The sequence below is a fragment of the Pelodiscus sinensis genome, chromosome 7 (genome assembly GCF_049634645.1).
Source record: "Pelodiscus sinensis isolate JC-2024 chromosome 7, ASM4963464v1, whole genome shotgun sequence".
NCBI lineage: Eukaryota > Metazoa > Chordata > Testudines > Trionychidae > Pelodiscus > Pelodiscus sinensis.
In genome coordinates, this window is record NC_134717.1 from 37,380,550 (window position 1) to 37,402,507 (window position 21,958).

Genomic DNA, 21,958 nt, shown 5'->3' on the forward strand with positions numbered 1-21,958 from the left:
GACCAATGCGCTAAGTGACACAATATGGGACGAAGGTGGACAGCCCTTGATGGGGAAAGAACAGGTTAGGAACTATTTAGAAAAGCTAAACATTCATAAATCCATGGGTCCGGACTTAATTCATCCGATGGTACTGAAGGTGTTGGCAAATGTTATTGAGGAGCCTTTGGCCATTATCTTTGAAAACTCTTGGAGATCAGGAGAGATCCCAGATGATTGGAAAAAGGCAAATGTAGTGCCCATCTTTAAGAAAGGGAAGAAGGACGACCCAGTCCCTGGAAAAATCATGTAGGGGATCCTCAAGGAATCTATTTTGAAGCACTTGGAAGATGGGACGGTGATCAAGAATAGTCAGCATTGATTCATGAAGGGCATGTCGTGCCTGACCAATCTCATTTGCTTCTATGATGAGGTAACTGGTTCTGTGGATATGGGGAAGTCAGTGGATGTGATATACCTTGACTTTAGCAAAGCTTGGGCAGGGGGCTGGACTTGATCATCTTCTAAGGTCTCTTTCAGCTCTATGATTCCATTGGGGGGAGGGAATTTAAACTACACTAAGAAAAAGTCACTTCAACAGGCAGGGATAGATGAGCTCTATGGCTGCGTCTAGACTGGAAAGTTTTTCCACAAAAGCATCCGCCATCTTGTCTTTCTGCTCCAGGCCGGACAACCCCCTTGCGGAACCAGGTAAGCACCCAATATTTTCGCCTCCTGGCCGGGAAAAAATCAGAAAATACTGGACACTTTAGGTGTCTGGTATTTTCTGAATTTTTTTACCAGACAGGAGGTGAAAATACTGGACTGTCCGGGTCAATACTGGACACGTGGCAACCTTATGTGCATCAGATATCCAAAATTGTTGCCAGTCTTCAGTTCTCATTTGTAAAGTGAAATATGATAACGTCTTCTACCCCAAATATTGGGAGACCACTTGGTGAGTCCCAGGACAAAAGTTGTGATTGGAAAAAGTGATGGATTGGGGACTACTCCATTGCATTGTACAGGTTGCATCTCTATAAACCAGGACTCTCTGGTCTGGCAACAGCTGTAGTCTGGCAGGACCATGGATATTCCAGGATCAGAGAGTCCTCGGCATTCCAGAGAGTCCTGGGCTGGTGAAAACCCAGCATGCTTCAGGGGGGAGAGCTCAGTGCACAGCCCAGAAGGGCTGCCAGGTGGTGGGGGAGGAAGCCAGGAATCCCAGTGGGGCGGCAGGGTGTGAGATGGGGCCAGTAGCAAGAGGGTCCGTAATGCTCTCCCAGGGTTCAGCTAAATCCGGGTGCGTCACCCTTGGGCCTGACTGGTCCCAGATGAGGGAATGTTCAAACTGTAATATTGGCGGGTGAGTTCATGAAATTCCTCACTGCATTATTAATGGAGGTAATCAGTGTGATAATGTTCAATACCTAATATCCATATAGATCAGGACTTCCCAACTGATGGGCATGACTAGCAAACAGGTCACAAGAGGTTGATCACTGGGTCATACTCCCATGAAATTAAAAAGCAGCAAAATCCTACAGTCATTTAGTCAGCCTCCCACCCTATCCAAAGGGCACTTCTCAAGGAATCTCCTTTACCCAGCAAGTCTGCTAGTCCCATAACCAGCACCTAGCATATCTGAAATCTATGCAAAGCAGACACGCGCTGAAAAAAAACAGAATTCACAAGCCCAAACAAAAATCAGACAATGTGTTTGTTGTTTGTTGTTGACTTTTTGTTGTTGCAATTCATCTAAATTCACAACTCTTTGTTTTCTTCCTACAATTCATTTAGTCCAAGAGGAGAAGATTGTAGGATGGTAAGTAAATGGCAAGAGATAACAGGTGGGCATTGGAATTGTAAATAGAAAATATTTGAGAACCACTTATGCATATAAAGGTTCTGTGTTGGATCAGAATTTCATGGCCACAAATACGAATTATTATTCCAGGGGGTTGCAGATTCAAATTGCATAGCTGGCTACAATCTGGATAATTTCTTCCACTGGAGTTAGAAATCCACTTTGACTGGATTGATCACAGGTTAATAAATTGGAATGTTTCCAGAGGGATCTGATAAAAAATAGGTGGAGTATGATTTTTATCATCTTTTGTCATCAACTGTTGCGGAAGTGGCTTCTAGACACCTTTTTCTCCATTTTTGTCCTCTTAAATCACTGTGGTTTGCGAGTCACCTGTGACAGATAAAGTAATTGGGAGAATAAAGCAATGGCAGCCAAAGCTTTTTAAGAGATTCAAATTCAGACTAAAATAGTACACAGTTACTTAATAGTGACCTTTATTAATCATTGGAACAATCTGTTTCTCCACTGATTTTTTTTAAAATCAAGATTGGATGTCTTTAAGTCTATTCTAGCTGAATCCGCAGTTATGATTATAGCAGGAATTATTAGATGCTATTCTATAGCCTGTATTATGCAGGAAGTCAGCCTAGATGATCATAGTGGTCCCATCTGATCTTAAAATCAGTGGTTAAATGCAGGGGTAGGGAGGAGGTGGCTTCCTAGGAGCTGGTGCACAAGAAACCGGCTGCCCACACATACCAAACTTCTGCATGTAACTGTGAACATTAACTGATGAACCCAAGCTCATCAGTTAACCATATATACGGTTATACTTTCACATCCCCAGTGCATAGCATAATACCTTTGAGCTTACATTAATTTTAATTAATAAAAACAGACAAGGAAATACAATTAAAAAATGTAATCTTTATTATTTCGGCGCATTGGTAATGTTGTTTAGCATTAGTTAGGGTAATAGCATCGTCCTGCATGCAGTTCACTAATACAGTATAAGTCAATAGTTTTAATAAAAGGAGTCTATATGTAATTTTCCTGTGTAAGAAACATAAAATGTCCTGATCTGTTTAATTATACAATTTTGCTACTTTGCTTTTGTGAAAAAATATTGTGGACCGAGATATATATTAATAATATAATGCAGCATGAATCAAAAAGAATAAAAATATAAATAAATACTTATGCAGGCACTGCTAGAAATTCAAGCAAAATTTGCATCCTTTTCCAAAGCAAAAAAATATAGCCTTTTGAAATCAAGCAAATTGTTCACTTATGTTGCAAAAATTATCAGAATATTTCAAATGGAAATGTTTTTAAAGATAATAAAAAACCCAGAAACCTACAATTACCCATTCTTATCTTCATTTCTTATATTCTGAAATACTTCCATGAAAAAGTGCTATGGTCAGAAAGTAACAAAAATGGCTGTGACATCAACCTGAAGATAAAATTCATTTCTTATTTTATGTACATAATGCTGAAAAATAAAATAAAATGGTTTTATACAATATTTATATTTGCTTATAAAATTCTAACCACATTATTTTCAACAGGTTTAGCAGTTTGCAACACATCTGTACAGTTTGGCTATACACCATATGTTTTCACGTAAGATTTTGAAATTTAAAACAAAGCTCTTAAATTAGGTGCAAACTATTGCTTAATGAAGTGAAGAAATGAGGTCTTGTTGAACAATTTGTTTCTCGTTACCTCTGATGTATGGCTTCCCATAATTAAGAATTCTGGACTGTTGAAAGAACAGCAGCATAGGCAGTATAAACATGCATTGACAGCATCCAAACTATCTATAATGATAGAGAATACATAATTTTACCTGTTGAAAGCTTGCACACTACACTTATTGTGGTACATATTTGATGCAATAAATGTGCTCATGTCATTATTTGTTTGCTCAAACATGCACCACATGGTAAAATTACTATTTACATAATAGAGGGCTTTTCATTAACATATACAATGTCAACCTTACTGAGAGCTGAAGATGGCCAAACAATACTGCGGGATAAAGCAGAACAATTTTATAAAGGGTTCTTTTTGGTCAATTCTGTTTTCTAGGGCAAGTTCTTTTAATATTTTTATACAGAAAACCATCTGACAAAGACAAAACCTTTAACTCCAGACCTTACAATGAAGTTTACATTTGCTGAGATTTAATGGTCTGTGTAAAAATAATCCATCTGTTCTGATCTGGTGGATTATAGAGAACTTTACAGGCATATAAAGACTTGTCTGATCTGACACAACATGAATACATTAATTAAGCACCTCAGCACCTCAGAATTTATTACTCCCTCCCAGAAACAATGAGTAGATAAAAAACTGTTGTTCTCTGTGACTTAATTTTTTCATGCATGATCTATAAGTGCAGCATGCCTTCATGCAAATAATTTGTGTGTATATTAGAGAATCATATTATAGAACACCTGGTCCTCATACCTGTAAAGTAATGCTTAACCCCTTTCCCCAACATAAACCCCATTTACAAAAATAGTTACATATAATAAACATATGATTAAAAAAAAAGATGAATCCACCAACACAGAATTTGTAAAAATATGACAAATGTGGCAGTTGAAATGCAATCAGTGGATACAGTTACTTTATTGTTTTATGCTAAACACACAAAAAATTATTTGTTTGAATCCCTTTCAGTGGTCCCTACAGTCTGAATAGCCATTTTATCTCTCCTCTTCAGCAGTGTCAGCTGGTAGTGAAAATAGTAACCTCCAGTCAAGGTTGTTTCCCCATTTTATAGTCACAGTTTACTGAGAAGGGGTCACTGGCTTGTTATAGGCACTGTCCTTATGTATACAATATATTTGTAAAAACTGTCTGTTTGGCATAGACCTCCTACAGGAGTCCCGTGGACACAAACACATCACCATCACCATCACAGGCTGTAAACAACTTTTCACACAAACAGAATTGTTTGCTTGCATTTTATTTTTGCTTCTTTCTGACATCTTTGTCTTCCTTTTCATGTTTTTCTTTGACAGACTTTGTGACACAATCATAGGAAGGTGGACAAACTGCTGTTGAGGTGGTCATGTCTGTTTTCTCTGTAAATGAATTTTCATTTAACTTGTCAAGAAGAATTTCATCTTTGATACATTGACCAACACCTCCTTGGATTTTATTTTTGTTGTATACAAATGAAGCCTGTTTTACTGTTCGTCTTAAAAGATAACGTCTGAAAGCACGCTGAATAATGATAGCAGATGCCTCCTCTTGTTTCCGTTTTAATGTGGTTGTAATTGGTTCATAGGAGGCTTTTGAAGGGTTGGATGCCATAAATCGATCTTCCATTTGTATTCGAAGTGCATCCATCTCTCCACTTTCCCCCAAAACACGCTTTGTAAAAGCAAACAAGATATCAAGGCAGTGAATTCTGTCACCGCTCACCATGGGCAGATCCATTGCAATAAGCTGAACTTTATTTGGTTTTGGTAAATGAAGAGGCGGATCAAGCGCAGCTGCAAAATCAGACAGTTTCTCAAATTCCATGAACTGGGTTGCATCTGGATCATATTTTTCCCAAACCTCATAAAACATCTCAAAGTCATCCTCACTTAAGGGCTCAGCACTTTCTTCTGTAGCGACACTGAAGTTCTCCAAAATAACAGCAATATACATGTTTACTACAACTAAAAATGATATGATAATATAACTGACAAAAAAGAAAATCCCAACGGAAGGGTTACCACAATCTCCCTTAACAGAGCTTCCTGGATGGGGTTTATTAGGGTCACAGTCTGGTTCTCCACTGTTAAGAATTGGAGCTAACAAGCCATCCCAACCAGCTGACGTAGTAATTTGAAATAGGCAGATCATGCTATTTCCAAAAGTTTCAAAGTTGAACATGTCATCAATCCCAGCTTCCCTCTTAACATAGGCAAAGTTGGACATTCCAAATATGGCATAGATAAACATGACCAGGAAAAGCAGGAGACCAATATTAAACAAAGCAGGAAGAGACATCATCAAAGCAAAAAGCAGAGTGCGGATCCCTTTTGCACCCTTAATGAGACGGAGGATACGACCTATTCTAGCAAGTCGGATAACTCTGAATAAGGTGGGGGACACAAAATATTTTTCAATCACCTTTGCGAGAAACATACCTGTAAAAAAACAGAAGCTAGTAAGTTAAGAAGGAGATATTTTACAGCAATTTAATCTTTCTTTACTACAGTATCAGAATGATGGAGGATTGCAAATACTTTCAAATCATACAATCATGGTTTATAGGATTACAAAAATTTTATATATCAAGTAAATGTACTTTATAGTTTCTACTTTAATTTTAATATACATTATGTAAAACATGTCATAGTTTAAGAGAAGATAATGTGTAATTCCTGACACTGAGAATGACAGAAGACATTCTTTTCAATTCTCTCATACAATTTATTCCTAATATAGTTGATATTTACTCTAGATAAAATTACAGGAAATGGAAAGTTAAATTGCTTAGTTATAAACACTGTAATAACAAAAGCCAAATAAGAAGCACCTTAAGTAAATTTTCGTCTTCCACTCATTTTAGCGTCTTTTTAATATAACAAATAATTCTTACCTACTATGGAGAGAATGACAACCACAAAATCAAAAATATTCCAGCCTATGGTGAAGTAGTAATAACGGAGTGAAATCAGTTTCAGAACACATTCCCCAGTGAAAAGGACAATAAACACCAGGTTAATCCGCTGCAAAATTGTTTGCATCTCTTCACTCTGATCATCTGTTTCTACCATCATGGTGACCATATTGAGGCAGATAAGAATCATGATGGCAATATCAAATACTTGTTTTGTCACAAAATCAAATACCATGCCTTGGAATTTGTTCTGGGGGGGAAAAAGATAACCATTCAATGCAAATCTTACAATTATTTTTTCTATTCTATATTATATTGGAAGAAGAAAAGAAAATGTCTTAATAATATAGTCTATGCAATTTCAGTAAAAAGGCAGCCTTGTCAAATTAATCATATAAATATTAGAGCTTAATTCACTCCCTTGCATATACTTGTTGTGATAGTTTTACCCAGCATCTAAGGCAGGGAGTGGTGGGTAGTAATTTTTGATATGGGAGCCACTCCAAGATTTTGGTAAGTGGTCAAGGGCATCACTTTTCTATGGAGGAGGTGTAGATCTGGGACTGAGGTTGGATGTAAAAGGGAGCTCAGGGTAGAGGACTGTGTGGAGAAGAGGGTGTGGGGCTTGATAGGGAATTTGGGGGAATTTGTTACCCAGGGCAGGTGATTGCAGTGCAGGGTCCAGGAAAGCGTATGGATTCAGGAGATTATTCTGACCTGGAGGAGTGGTGTAGGAGGGCGTGCAGGGTTTTGGAGGGAGTTGTGATGTGGGAGGGAGGTGCAGGTGTGGATTGGAATGCAGCAGAGGGTACAGGCTCTAGGAGGGAGTTGTGACCTGGGGGAAAGAGGATGCAGAGGGTTTAGGTGGTGACATGGGGCAGGAGAGACTGGTGACCGTGTGCAAGGAGGTGGGATGTCAAAAGTAGGCTCTGGCAAGGAGGCGCTTACGTAGGCAGCTCCCAGCCAGCAGCCCACCAGTATCCTCAGATAGGCTCCCTTCCTGCTGCAGCCACAGGCTACTCAAAACAGCTGGCTGTTCCATTGGCTAATGGGAGCTTTGATGATTGTGCTGGGAGCAGGAACAGCACGTGAAGTCCCCTCCCTCTTTCCCCCGCCCCCACACACAAAGAGGTGTGCAACACAGAGAGATACATGAAGCAGCCATCCACTTTGAGCAGCCTGGGTCTGTGGTGGGCAGGGAGCCTGCCTGAGGGTTCCAGTGGGGTGGCCAGAGGTCGGATCCAAAGGCTTGACAAACCTGATTTGGATCTGACCCATCCCTGATCTAAAGTGACTAGGCAGCATGCGTGAAAAATTGGCACAGGGGTGGTGGTAAAAGGCATCTAAGTAAGACAAAGCCCCCAGTATCAGGACTGTCCCTATAAAATTGGCACATCCGGTCATCAAACCTCTGTCTCATTCATTCTGTCCATTCTATGCTCTAATTGAGACAGAGGTTGTGTAGAAAAATAGTTTGTGACCATGTAATTAAAGACTATACCTAATGCATACAAAGAGATGGGAGTTAAGGTCGCATGATTCTAACAGCTCTGATTATGGCATGTCTTAATTTTTGAATGGTTGACTTTGCAATCTTAGCATTCTTTCTAATCTTAAAAGTTCTTCCAAAAATTATTGGACAAATTCTTTAATGTCGGTAAAACTTCTTGTTTTTCCCTCAAACTCTGGAAATAGTATGGGTCATTTTTGCTGACACTTTTCAGAAAAAATCACCCTAAAGAAGGGAGCAATGAGAAATTTTAACCTAAATGATAAAAACGTGGCAAAATTTTAAGCAACTAAAATTAGAGAATCGCATGAGAAAACATTAGATAACTTGACAGGTGTTTCCACAAGCTCACCTATAACATGTTAAAATATAATAGGATTTTCAAAGAATCCTAAAATATTTAGACAACCAATTCAAAGTGAATTTTAATAAGATTTGGGCATCTAAATCCCTCAGACTCTTTTGAAAATCCCAACCTTAATATATACATATTCTTTATTGCTGAGTAAACTGACAGATTTTTCTTCTTAGGACTGCTACTATGAAAGCAGACAGTATACCAATGATTTATTATTATTATTTACAGTGGGGCATAATAGTATTCTGATTCTATGATCTTGTCCTCTTTACATATCAAAAAAGAAAAAAAATATGGTAGCAGGTAGAAAAGACACTTTCCTTCGTGTGTTTACATTTTCTACTTTTAGTTACCTTAATGACAACTTGTATATGAGGTTTTACAGATCAAATATCCAGTTTGTATGCAAATGTGAACTTTAAATAAATTTTTTATAAGCTGATATTTTTTCTTTTCTTTTAAACTGACCTTTTAGCCTAGATAGATTAAAAGGATTCTTACCCCTGGCCTAGGTATAGGTTTTTGTGGTTTTTTGGATCCCAGCTTTTTCATTGCATTGTAGTATTTCTTCTGTTCTTCTGTCATAAAGATGTCTTGGCCTCCAAAGTAAGAAAATAAAATCAAAACTGGTTATAACCATATTGACGTTCATAATCTTTCAGATCTTTTACTCACATTAAAAAGAGATAAGGGATTAAAAAGAAAATTAAGTGTCTGTTATAACTCTGTATTGTATTGTGGAAACACGTTATAAATATATCCTCACTAGAAGTTCAAAGAAGACATACTACTATCAACAGCTATTATATTACCTTCCTGTGGTGTTAAACACTGACATGCATTAAAGGCATCAAGTAATAGGAGCTAATCAGTTATTAAACTCATGATGTTTTAGTTTCAGGTCCCATGGTATTACAGACAAGTCTCTAACATCCTGTCAATATTAGGCAGGTGATCAAATTCAAGCACTTTCATACAATTGAATGGGTAAAATAACCAACCTCTTTCAGAGTCAAGGCTCACTGAACAAGAAGTTTAGTCACCTTTGGCAACCTGGTGAAGCAATGGATGTGGGCATTTTTAATATTGCTATCTGGACCAGTCCTCACTCTTCTGTAGTACACTCTGATGTGAGGCTGATTTTTTCAAACATTGGGATCTTTCTTTACAAGCAATCATTTAATGTATTTTATCTACCGCTTGCGATATTCTCATGCAGTTCTACATATTTCTACTGTTTAATAAGGAAGGGAAAAAGGACAAGAGACAATTACTTACCACTACTTTTTGTGAGTTTTACTTTTCCCTGCACTTCACTTCCCTCACCCTTCTTAATTGTGACAATAAAGCTTACAAATCTAGATGTTCCTACTGTAGAAGGAAGGAGGAGAAGGACTCTGGCAAGCAATTATAGGTAAAGACAGGAGACTCACTAGAAACTGTAATTCTTTGAGGAGTGCCTCTATATATTCTGTGAATATATAGGATTCCAAGTACCTGCACCATGGTGATTCAGAACCTTCTGGAAAACTTTGCCACTGCATCCCCAATGTTCATGGCCCAAGGTTATGTAAGAGAGGTGTGAATCAAACCATCTCATAGTCCAAGATAACAGGGAACTAGGAGGAAGTGGGGAAGGTGTGCAAGGAGTTTGAATATTTACAGATATCACTCAAAGAGCTACAGCTACTGATAATCTCTTTTTCTTCTTCAGGAACCCTGTTCATATTAAGCTGGTAAACTGGATGACTGATAGTCTGAGGAATTCTCAAGTAAAAAAATTGTAAAGCAGCTGTCAAACCTGGCATCAAACTGTGGAGCTAAATCTAGTAGTAATGTTGAATGAATATGTTCTGAGTTTCAGTTAGCCTCTTATGCCTGATTCAGAGCAGGGACTTGAATCTAGGTGAGTAGACAACAGAGTATTACAATGTTTCATAAAATATAGCTTAATTGTAGTGTAAGAATGAATATTAAAGAACTGTAACTCTGTCCATCGCTCTTCTCTGGTTAGCATCAGGCAAACTGCTTGGCTGCGTCTAGATTGGCAAGTTTTTCCGCAAAAGCAACTGCTTTTGCGGAAAAGCTTGCCAGCTGTCTACCCTGGCCGCTTGAATTTCTGCAAGAACGCTGATGATCTCATGTAAGATTGTCAGTGTTCTTGCAGAAATGCTATGCTGCTCCCGTTCAGGCAAAAGCCCTCTTGCGCAAATGCTTTTGCGCAAGAGGGCCAGTGTAGACAATGTGGTATTGTTTTGCACAAAAAAGCCTCGATTGCGAAAATGGCGATCGGGGCTTTCTTGTGCAAAAGCGCGTCTAGATTGGCACAGACGCTTTTCCGCAAAAAGTGCTTTTGCAGAAAAGCGTCCGTGCCAATCTAGACACTCTTTTCCGCAAATGCTTTTAACGGAAAAACTTTTCCGTTAAAAGCATTTGCGGAAAATCATGCCAGTCTAGACATAGCCCTTGTGTCTGTATATGATGTCAAAACAGTAATCAGAAGGATTCTTGTGATTTAGCATGATCACACTATTGCTCTCAGAAGTGATTAGAATATACATTAGCGTTATAAAGAATATATGGTGAATGATTAAAAGTTTGTACTAATAGAAGTTTTATATTGAAATAGATTGATACCTTTTGTATGGACAATTGTATAGGTTTTCCCATGTGTGAAATGATTGTGTAGTTCCTGGGGAGTGAATGAGTTTGGAATGTGTTTGTAGAAGACGCATCAAGGTACCATATACTGAGGCCAAATACAAAGCAGACCAATGGAGGATATTATGGATGGCCTTGGAGAGTTAAGAACAAGCACCCTTTTACAAACAAGATAGCTTTGAAATAAACACTGGGAAGGAGGCACAACATGATGATGTCAATTGGCAAAGAATAACTTCCAGACAAACATATTAAAATGGTGGTTGGTTAAGAACTGACACAGCAGAATGTATAGACTTGAATGGGAGAAAAATCTTATAAAAGACAGGGCATCCTGCATGAATCTCCGGGTCTCGTCTTGTCAAGATCGGAGCATTGGTCTAGAATGAGAGACACTCCCTCTCCTCCTTGCATTTAACTCACCTGGGCAGTGATTTAAGGTGAGCACAGACTGATAACTTTAAGCAAGGAGAAGACTATGTTTGTGTGTGTGTGAGAGAGAGAGAGTATGTGTGAATATACATATAACAGGGTAATGTTACGTTGTCAATAAATGTGGTGTTTTGCCTGATCCCCCTATAAAGATCCTGTGACATTCTTTCAGTATAACATGTGTACCATATCCCTAATGCGTGCTGTAGGCACCATGCCATATTGGCCATGAAAACTTCCTTTATAGTGCTTCGTCAAGCTCGTTTCCCACTGCCTCCAGTCCATACAGATCTGTGCTTTTCCCTCAGAAATCTTCACACTTCTTACAGGCCCTGAAGGAACCTGTCCTATTTCTGTGGTTTTCACCATTCTGCCTTCAGAAGGTTTGCTCTTCCCTGGGTCTCCTGAATACTTTTTCCTTTCTCTGTAGTTTTCTGTGATGGGAAGGCCTTCTATTAGATGTCTGTTGAAGGAAAGAAATGGTCTTTGGGAATACAAATTCTAAAATGGAAGGAGGAATTAGTTGTAGGAATGAATCAGGGTAACTGGGATAGGGCAACTGAATGAAACAAGTCTGCCTCTTCGGAGACTGCTTGGAAGAGAAGACATCTGGGAAAGGAGTCCAATTAAATGACATTGGTAAGGCAAAGATTATATGAACAGGAGATGCTGATGGTGTCTTTGGCACTAGAGAGACGAGGTTGAACATGGAGATCAGAAGGATCCAGAAATGTCAATGACCAATTGATGCTTTTCCAAGAAAAATACTATTACTACTTTTTTCTATGGTGCTATCCCCTTATGTTTGGGTATCTTTTTCAATATATTTTCTCTTCTTCCTATTGTTTCCAGAGGGTTAGAGAGAAAATAGTTGGCATCTGACATGAACTCTAAAAGTCAGTCCTGTTTGATGAGGGCATTTCCAGGGCACTGCTGAAATGTCAGCGCCACCTAGGATATAGACAGCATAAAGGTACAGCACCTGAATTCTTGAGGTTCTTTCTAATATCGGTATTGAAATGAAAACTGTTTTCTGACTTAGGTAACAGATTGGCACTGGGATCCAAGGTCTTTGAGGGTCATGAAAAAAATGAGCTTGCTAAGAGTAACAGATATTAAGGACTTATCTGGACAAACATTTAGGCTGTGTCTAGACTGGCAAGTTTTTCTGCAAAATCATCTGCTTTTGCGGAAAAACTTGCCAGCTGTCTACACTAGCCGCTTGAATTTCTGCAAGAACACTGATGATCTCATGTAAGATCATCAGTGTTCTTGCGGAAATACTATGCTGCTCCCGTTCAGGCAAAAGCCCTCTTGCGCAAATCATTTGTGCAAGAGTTCCAGTGTAGACAGCACAGTACTGTTTTGTGCAAAAAAGCCCTGAAGGCTAAAATGGCGATCAGGGCTTTTTTGCGCAAAAGCACGTCTAGATTGGCACGGACGCTTTTCCGCAAAAAGTGCTTTTGTGGAAAAGTGTCCGTGCCAATCTAGATGCTCTTTTCCGAAAATGCTTTTAACCGAAAACTTTTCCGTTAAAAGCATTTCCGGAAAATCATGCCAGTGTAGACTTAGCCTTACTGTGCAATAATATGAAGTGTAAATCTATGGCACATTACCATGCCATACAATTAGGGTCCATGTGGCTTCTGTTGCCATGCCATTAAAAGTTCCCCGCGGTACTCCAGTGCACACTAAGGCTATGTCTAGACTGCAAGCCTCTTTCGAAAGAGGCTTTTTCGAAAGATACTTTCAAAAAAGCCTCTTTCGAAAGAGAGCGTCTAGACTGTACTGTCCAGAGCGACTGTGTCCAGACTCAGGGGTTTTCTCAAAAAAAGTAGCCTTTTTTCGAAAAAACTTCACCTGCGTCTAAACTGCAGCCACGTTCTTTCGAAATTAAATCGAAAGAACGTGGCTTTTCTTTCGACGGTGGTAAACCTCATTCCACGAGGAAGAACGCCTTTTTTCGAAAGTGCTCTTTTGAAAAAAGGCATTCTTGAATGCCAACAGGGCTTTTTAGAAAGAGAGCATCCAGACTCACTCGTTGCTTTCTTTCGAAAAAAGCGGCTTGCTTTTTCTAAAGTTCTGCTTGCAGTCTAGACGCTCTTTTTCCAAAGAGGCTTTTTCGAAAGTATCTTTCGAAAGAGGCTTGCAGTCTAGACATAGCCTAAGGTCTGTCAGTATGTAGTTGAAGAGTTCACAGAGATATTCAGTGCACAGCATACTAGTATGCTGTAGATTTACAACTCAGCTTCCCCTTACAGTTTTGTCTATCTGAAGAGTTAGTGTAAGTAAAGATTTTAAAGAATATCCATCAGGAAGACTTGGCACAACAGGGAGATTCCTCAGATGCATAACAAACCATGGTTCAAAAAGAACTGAGGAAGATGTGGCTCTCATTTTCCTAATAATGGTCTAAGACACCAAAGGCAAGATTCACAAAGGAACTTAGGCAGGTGATGCTGAGTGTTGCCATGTTCATGCCATGATCTGATTCTTGTGTCCTGGAAGGTAATAGGAAGTCTTTATATGCATGCCGAGGACTGAAAGGCCATACATGAGAGATTACAGTTTGTTTTTTCAAGGTCTCTGTTGTGATAAAAGAGCTTGGGGTACCCCACAGGAAGAAGTTCCCAAGTGAATCTTCCTCGGTTCAAAAAGAAAGGAGTTTTGCACTTGGATGATGGGAGCATACCCACAAGGTCAGGGAATCGGTGACCTTGGGAGTTTTCAAAAGAGAAACCTCTAGAGCAGTGGTTTTCAAACAAATTTTTCTTGTGACCCAGTTGGGGAAAATAATGTATGCCCACGACCCAATAATTATATCTCTTTAGAGTTTTCATAAATATTAACAATACATCCCAGCTTTATCCACTGCACGTAAATGACACAAGACAAAACCATTACTTATAAAGAAAACATTAAGGCTACATCTACACTACAGACTTCTTGAACAAGAACTTTTTGTGTAAGAGTTCTTGCACAAGAGCGCGTCCACGCTGCCATGTGTTTTTGCCCAAGAGATGTGGTTTTGCACAAGAGCATCCATGGCAGTGTGGACGCTCTCTTGCGCAAGAAAGCTCTGATGGCCATTTTAGCACAAAAAGGCTTATTCCTCGTAGAAAGAGGAATAACTCCTGCACAAAAAGCCCTGTGTTCTTACGATTTACTGTACTTTTTCTTGTGCAAGAATGTGCTTGTAGTGTGGATGCTCCGTAAGTTTTTGCACAAAAACAGCCATTTTTGTACAAAAACTCTGCAGTGTAGATGTAGCCTTAATTTAATCACATTGAGATACTTGTCTTAATGTAATTGGTGAGCCTGTTTGTTCCTTATAATCTCATTCTAGTCAGAATCCAGGATGAAAGTGCTACCCACATATCAGGTCCACTGTTAAGTCGATTTCTTTCTTTTGTTTTTAATATTGTCATAGTTGAAAATCACACTTCACACATGTTGTGAAAGGCAGCAACAAAAGAACACACTTATTTTACTTAGCAGCAGATCTTTGAAAACACTGACCAAAAAGAATGACAAGTTTATTGATTTGTATCATGTTCTCAGGGTATAATCACTGGTGAGATGCAGCAGTTCATTATCTTGCTCAGGGGTCAGATTTAACTGCATTATTGCCGCAGTATTTTCAAAAGCAAAAGGATATTTTATCCTGTGTTTTCATTTAAAAATTTAAACCTGTTTGCTGGGAAATAGTGATTAAAACTGTCAAACAGAGTAGCCAGATGTAACTGTATAACTTTTAATTTCACTCAATCATCATTGATGTTGTTCTCCTTCATGTGTCATAAGAGTGCTGAGAACATGTAATAGCTGCCCCAGTGCCAACGACTTTTGGATTACTTTTATCTCTTCATAGTGTCTAAATAAATCATTGAATCTGCCTGGCAACTTAATGTTTAGTTCATTTAAAATCGAAAAAAATATCAGAAAGGTATGACAAATTTGTTAACCAGCTGTCATCATTTGATGCTAAGTTTGATCATTTCTCCATGAAAAAACCACAAACTTTATTCTTGAGTTTGTACACCCTGGTAAGCATTCAGCCCCACTGAAGCCACTTTACTTCAGTGTGAAATAGCAAGTGTATGTGTTGCACTCCCATTTCTGTGAACAGCATTTCAAAAAGCCTGCAGTTAAATGAACTCCCTTTTAAAAAGTTCACAATTTGCACTGCTTCCTTCAATACTTCCATTGGATCAGAAAGAATACCCCTGGATGCCAAAGCTTCATGGTGAATGAAGCAATGATTCCAAATATGCCATTTTCAGCTACCTCTAAGATTTCTTCACAACTCCACTGTTCTTTCCAGTCATATTTGCTGCAGCATCACGTATTCCTTTACAGTTACTTCATTCCAATCTGCATTTCACTACTATGCTGTCATTCAGTGCTTCAAATACCAGTACCCTGGTTCTATGTATTGGCAGGGACAAACAACACAGCAAATCCTACTTAAAATCATCTTATCATACGTACCTCACATAAACCAACAATATTAACTAATCTGAAATATCTGTACTTATGTCAAGTTGTATGGCAAAATCTTCAACTGACTATAAGCCCGTTACAAGTTGGGCTTCCAAATTCTCTGCCATATCAGATATTCACCAAGACACTTTGTTGATACTGAGATGAACAGTTTTCAACTTTTCAGCAGATTTCTCATAAAAAATGTTCCATACCGTATCTACAGATGCTAGAAGAATAATTTTTTCAGAAATGATATGAACCATTTTTGCTTTTGTCACATGATATGCAATCAAATAAGATGCTACTCATGTTTTATCATTCAAAATAGTTGACCATCTGAGTACATGAACTAATAAATTAAGTTCCCACTGCTTTGGAAATAGTCCAGTGGCTTATCCATAAATTCTGCATGCCTCATTTCCAAATGTCTCCTTAACTTGGATGGCTTTAAACTCTCATTTGCAAGCACTTCGCTATAAATAATACATTGGGGCCTTGGTAATTGATTGGATTTAGTACAATTAGTAAATCCATACATTAAGAAATCAACACTATATTGCCGGGACCATTTTTTCTTTTCAGTAGGCTGTTCAGAGGAGGTGGAAGTGGCCTGTTCATTTTTAATTCTGGAATTGTCTACTGAGTTTAACAAACTTGCATTTCCCAGCTACAGATGTTGTGGGACTTAATGGTTGTATTGAACTTAATGGCTGGGTTTCAGAAGTTCTTTTTCTAATTACAAACTGATCAGTATTTTTCAGCTATTCTGGAGTTTAACTAAATATCCTGCACAATTTTAGTCTCCACCCTGCAGTACACACACAGGAATCCAATCTCAAACTGAGATAGCAGATGGCACCTAATAGCACGAGAAATAACAGTTAATCCGAACTAAGGATTTAGTTCGGATTAACTTCTGACTGCGTGTAGCCGCGGCCAGTCAGTTTGAACTAAGGGGATTTAAAAATGGCGCCCGCCTGGGAACATGCAAATGAAGCTCGAATGCCTACATTAGCCACCCTAGTTCGAACTAGGGGGCTAGTGTAGATATACCCAAAGAGACTCACAAAAAGCAGCATTGTTGGGCAGCCTTCACATAAAATAGTCAGTGAAAGATGCCAATCTGAGGGGGTCTGTGCTAAGCCCTGCTCCTCTCTGAGAGATAGGTGCCTACATTTGGGCTACAGGGAGGTGCTGCTCTCTGCTTAGGTTTCTCAGCTGCAAACCGTCTTTTTGTGTTGGGCACCTACACGATTTGAGCAAGAATCTGGGAGAAAAGAATGTCCCACATAAAAGTTTTCATGCAGTGGTTAGTTGCGGGCAACCCCCAATTCAAGTCCCCTCCTCCATTTGATGGGGTGAAAGTATTTGAACTGGATTTTGTAATTCCTCAGTTAGATGGCCTAACTCCTGTGCAAGGGGAAAAATTGATGTGTGAGGCTTGCAGTCTCTCCCTTTGAAACTGTTCTACTTTGAATAAATAATTAAAGAATCACTGGGCTGGGGGAAAGAAAGAATGAGCATGAGAATGACACTGTAGCCTGGTATTTGAGAATTCAACACGGAGGCAGAAGATCCAGGAGCTACTCCATCTGCTCTGAATGACTTTTAAAGATTATTTATCCACAGTGGAACAGCTTGAACAGGAGAGAATGAAGGAACACCACATTGGAGTATTCCATAGGCCAGTGGTATATGGCAGATTGCAATTCAAATCTTTTCTGTTGATTCTATATGTAGTGTGGAGGGTAACTTGTTGGTCTCATACATAGTGATTAACTTAACGGCTGGGCTAAAAGTTATAAGGGATGTCTTCCCTTTCTCTCCCCATCATTTTGTGTAAGATCACCTATAGGACTCTGAGCCGGCATGTGAGCTCTGAGCACACTTGGATTAGTCCCTGCAGGAAAGTTAGGTGCAGCAAAACCTATCTTCTCCTGATTCATGCATTGTTCTGGGTCTTAGGTATCTGAACATCTGGCACATATGGCTGCATTACACATCCTCAGATGTAACAACACAGGAGTCTAGAGAACTTTTATTGCAAAAATCCAGGCACCAAGCAAGCTTAGGTATCTACCAGTTTGGTACCAGTTGAGCAGCTTTTATGACCTCTAGTTGGACCAGCTACTAGGATTTATGAAATTAAAGTGGCAGGTGGGTATTTATGATCTTCTGTGAATCTGTGCCCAAGTGTCCAGTGCCATCATAGCTTTCCAGAAGGTTCAGGATCATTGAGGCACTAGCACCATAAATTCCATTAGTGGGATTATTCACTCCACAAACTCCACAAAAACTAAATTACTGTTTTGTATTAATGGATAGCTCAAAATAGCCCAGAAGATTATCTTTACAGATTTAAAATAATAACCTTCAGATGGAGAAGGACCAGAATTTTCAGCCAAAAAGCAAAAACAAACCTAGGGAAAATAAGTGTTTGCATAAAATGTCCTAGAATCAATGATGCAACCATATAAAGACTTTGTAGGAAGTGATCAGGAATAAGAATGTGCTAGCCTTCCAGTTACATTGAAAGGACTATCCGCAGGACATAAAATAATTGGCAGCGGGGACGTAGGGATGGGGAAAGAGTGTCTTACTCATCACCTCGACTACTATGAAGCAATAACATACTGTTTCTTGGTAGGCTTTTATGTAATAATGTTTTTCAATGGTTTCAATGAGAATAAATTCCTGGAACCAATCAATCCATGTTTTTATGACTTCAACAAAGCAATGTCTTTATATTGCCTTTAGGACATAGATGACACATTTCAATACTTATCTTCTTCTTTTGCTGGTTGAAGTTATCAATAATAACACCAATAAATAAATTCAGGGTAAAAAAAGACCCAAAAATGATAAAGATGACAAAATAAAGATACATGTATAGGTTGTCTTCATATTTAGGTTGTTCCAGTACCTACAAAACAAGTTTTGGGAAAAAAAAGTCAGCACTAACATTCCATGTCAACAATTCATTGAAAAAACAGCAACTCACAACACAAAGGTCCAAAATACTTGTTTCTGGGACAGTAGCTCAGCTCTCTTATTATTTAATTTATTTTGCCCTGCATCCACTGAAATCAATGGCAATTTTGCTATCAGTTTACAATAAATAATTCATTTTTCCATGCTCGCTCACTAATTTTCGTTTAATTCTCTCTTTATCTATATATGTGTTATAACTTAGACCTCAAATCTATACAAAGAAAATACTTTAGACCGATTATTGTACTTACAGCTCTTGAATCAATAGCTGCATACATAATATCCATCCATCCTTTAAATGTAGCCTGTAAATGAGACACGTTTGATATCTATGTAAAAATGTGGATTCATGAAAATAGCTAGAGTCCAATATTTTAAATAACTGTTTTGATCAACTGAATACAATACCGGGAACCTTTTATATCACATTTAAATCATTGGCCTAATATAAGAGTTATAGTTCAAGTTAATCTCTTGGCTTTCTTTAGAGCTGCTTATCAGATACACTACTGTGTATCCCACAATTGTATCTGTATATGAGCAGTGGCGTAGTAACCAATTAGTATAACCATAAAATTATAATATAACTATATTTATAATTCCTAATCATCTACTGCAAATGATAGTGTACAATATCCATTTTAATTCAGCAAATTCAGATGAGCAGATATAACGGCTATATACAACCAAGAAATACAAAAAATATCCTTCTTCTCTGATTTAGTTGCCACTAACAGGGACCAATAAATAGTCCCTCATTGTCATGTCAGTCAGGAAAATGGCAACCAATAGAAACCAAGAATGTTTAAGCTCTCCAACAAGGTAAGTCCTTCTGAGCATAAACCCTAACAGGGAGATGAAGACAATAAGAGCACGGACATCTCCACAGACCCTAAGTTTCGTTAGTAATTATTAAGAAGCACTTATAGAGAACTTAGCTGGAATTTTTGAAGGAGGCTAGGGGAGCTAGACACCCAAATTACATTGTCTTCCAATGAAAGGTTTGCCCATAACTTCCTTCAGGTATGTGGGAAGTCTCCCCTTTAATGTGCTGTAGATTTTTTTTCAAAAATATAAATGTCTTCTCTTTTCAAATTTAGGCACCTAATGAAAGGGAAGTCCCTAGACACCACTGAAATATTTTAAGATAATTTTAAAATATTAATTTGGTACTCAAATTTTCAAAGTTGCCATAAATATTTGGGTGCCATAAAATAAATGTTTATCAGCATTCTTTCAGAGCATCAGAAAGAATAATAGAATACTAGAACCAGAAGGGACCTTGAGAAATCATCAAGTCCAGTCCCCCTGCCTTCACAGCAGGACCAAGAACCATCTAGATCATCCCTGGTAGATGTCTACCTAACCTGCTCTTAAATATCTCTAATAATGGAAATTTCACAACCTCCCTAGGCAATTTATTCCAGTGCTTAACCACCCTGACAGCTAGGAAGTGTCTCCTAATGTCCATCCTAAACCTCTCTTGCAATTTAAGCCCATTGCTTCTTGTCCTGTCATCAGAAGTTAAGGAGAGTATTTGTTGCCTTTCTCCATGTAACAACCTTTTAGATAATTTAAACAATTATGTCCCCACTTAGTCTTCTCTTCTCCAGACTAAACAAACCCAATTTTTTTAATCTTCCCTTGTTAGTTATGTTTTCTAGACCTTTAATGTGACAACAACTCTTTTAACAGATTAAAAATCAAAAGTGTGGCTGTTTGTGCGTAATAATAATAATTGTAATAAAGAATTAATATTTTATAGGAACATCTTATCTATTATGAACAGACTCAAAACACTATTGAGGAGGTCAGCATCTCATTACACAGTCTGAGTATTTGGTTGATCAATCAGTTGGGTTTTTATTTGGCAACTCACTCTGGGCACATCTGGACTACGTTTTACTTTCAAAAGAAGATATGCAAATTCGGCAGGAATATACATATCTTCTGATCACTTTTTTGAAAGTTTTTTTTTCAAAAAAGCAAGCAATCTAGACACGGCTCTTTCGAAAATAACCAACCCTTTTTTCAAAAGAACCTATAAACCTCAATTTTTGAGGAAGAAGCTTCTTTTGAAAATAGGGGTTTTTTTTTTTAGAAAGAACCGTGTCTCAACTGCTTGCTTTTTTGAAAAAAACTCTTTCAAAAAAGCGATCAGAAGAAGAAATTCAAATTCCCGCTGAATTTGCATATCTTTGTTTGAAAGTAAAACATAGTCTAGATGTGCCCTCGTGTTTATTTTCTGTTATATGCTAGGGTAGTGGTGGGCAAATACCAGCCCATGGACCAGATCCAGTTTGCCAGCAGGGCCGGATTAAGGGCTGGGCTAGCTGGGCAGCTGCCCTGGGTGCCAATCTATGGGAGGAGGGGCACTAAAACACACCCTGGTTCATCCGTGGGCATCTCTAGGGCTGGTGCATGGAATGCAGTAGGGTGGCAGCTGCTTCGCCCGGCCGCGTCCTGCCCACAGCCCCAGCTCCTGCGCTGAGACTCAGGAGCGGTGAGTTAAAGGCAACGGCATTGCCTCTGGAGCCTCAGTTTTCATTCAGCTGACAGAAAGCGAGTCCGCGGGTGGCCGGCAAGGCTTAGGGAGCGGCGGCGCTGGTCTCTCCCGTGTGCAAAATCTGCCACACAGGGCGCCCAAGAGGGGATGCCCAGAACTGGGGCTGCGCAACCTGTACACCTGCCACGGGCTATGCAGTTCCCAGCTGCCCTGTGCTCAGCCTGCGGAGGCTATGCCACACTCCTGCTGATCAGGAAGCCCTTCCTTTTTTCCCCAGTCCAGTTGGAGCTAGGCGCAACCTCCCCGGGCTGTGCGCGGTGCAGCTGCACTGGATCAAAGAGGAGCGGCTGCCCAGCCAGCTGGCCATGGCACTCAGCCCAAGTGCACCACTCTCCACATGGGCTGGAGCAGAGGGAAAGCCCCCCGATCAGCTGGAGTGCGGCACAGCCTCTGCTGAACACCGTGGCTAGCTGACCAGGCAGCTTCCCCTCTCCTCCAGCCCACATGGAGCGTGATGCACCTGGGCTTAAAACCACAGCCAGCTGGCTGGGCAGCAGCTCCTCTTTGCTTCAGCCCAGATGCCCTCTGCTGAG

General features: G+C 39.2%; 1 protein-coding gene across 1 annotated transcript in view; it reads right to left on the reverse strand.

Annotated features, from left to right (window-relative positions):
- Positions 1–2,636: 2,636 nt before the first annotated feature.
- LOC102463247 (sodium channel protein type 1 subunit alpha) overlaps positions 2,637–21,958 on the reverse strand; it is a 120,073-nt gene continuing 100,751 nt past the window's right edge. Inside the window, exons 22-26 of the mRNA XM_075933529.1 lie at positions 19,111–19,164; positions 18,654–18,791; positions 8,792–8,896; positions 6,402–6,672; positions 2,637–5,946 (exon numbers count right to left, since the gene is read on the reverse strand). Of these exons, the coding sequence (XP_075789644.1) occupies positions 4,769–5,946; positions 6,402–6,672; positions 8,792–8,896; positions 18,654–18,791; positions 19,111–19,164 (1,746 nt within the window). The 3' untranslated portion in view covers positions 2,637–4,768. The remainder of the gene's footprint in view (positions 5,947–6,401; positions 6,673–8,791; positions 8,897–18,653; positions 18,792–19,110; positions 19,165–21,958) is intronic.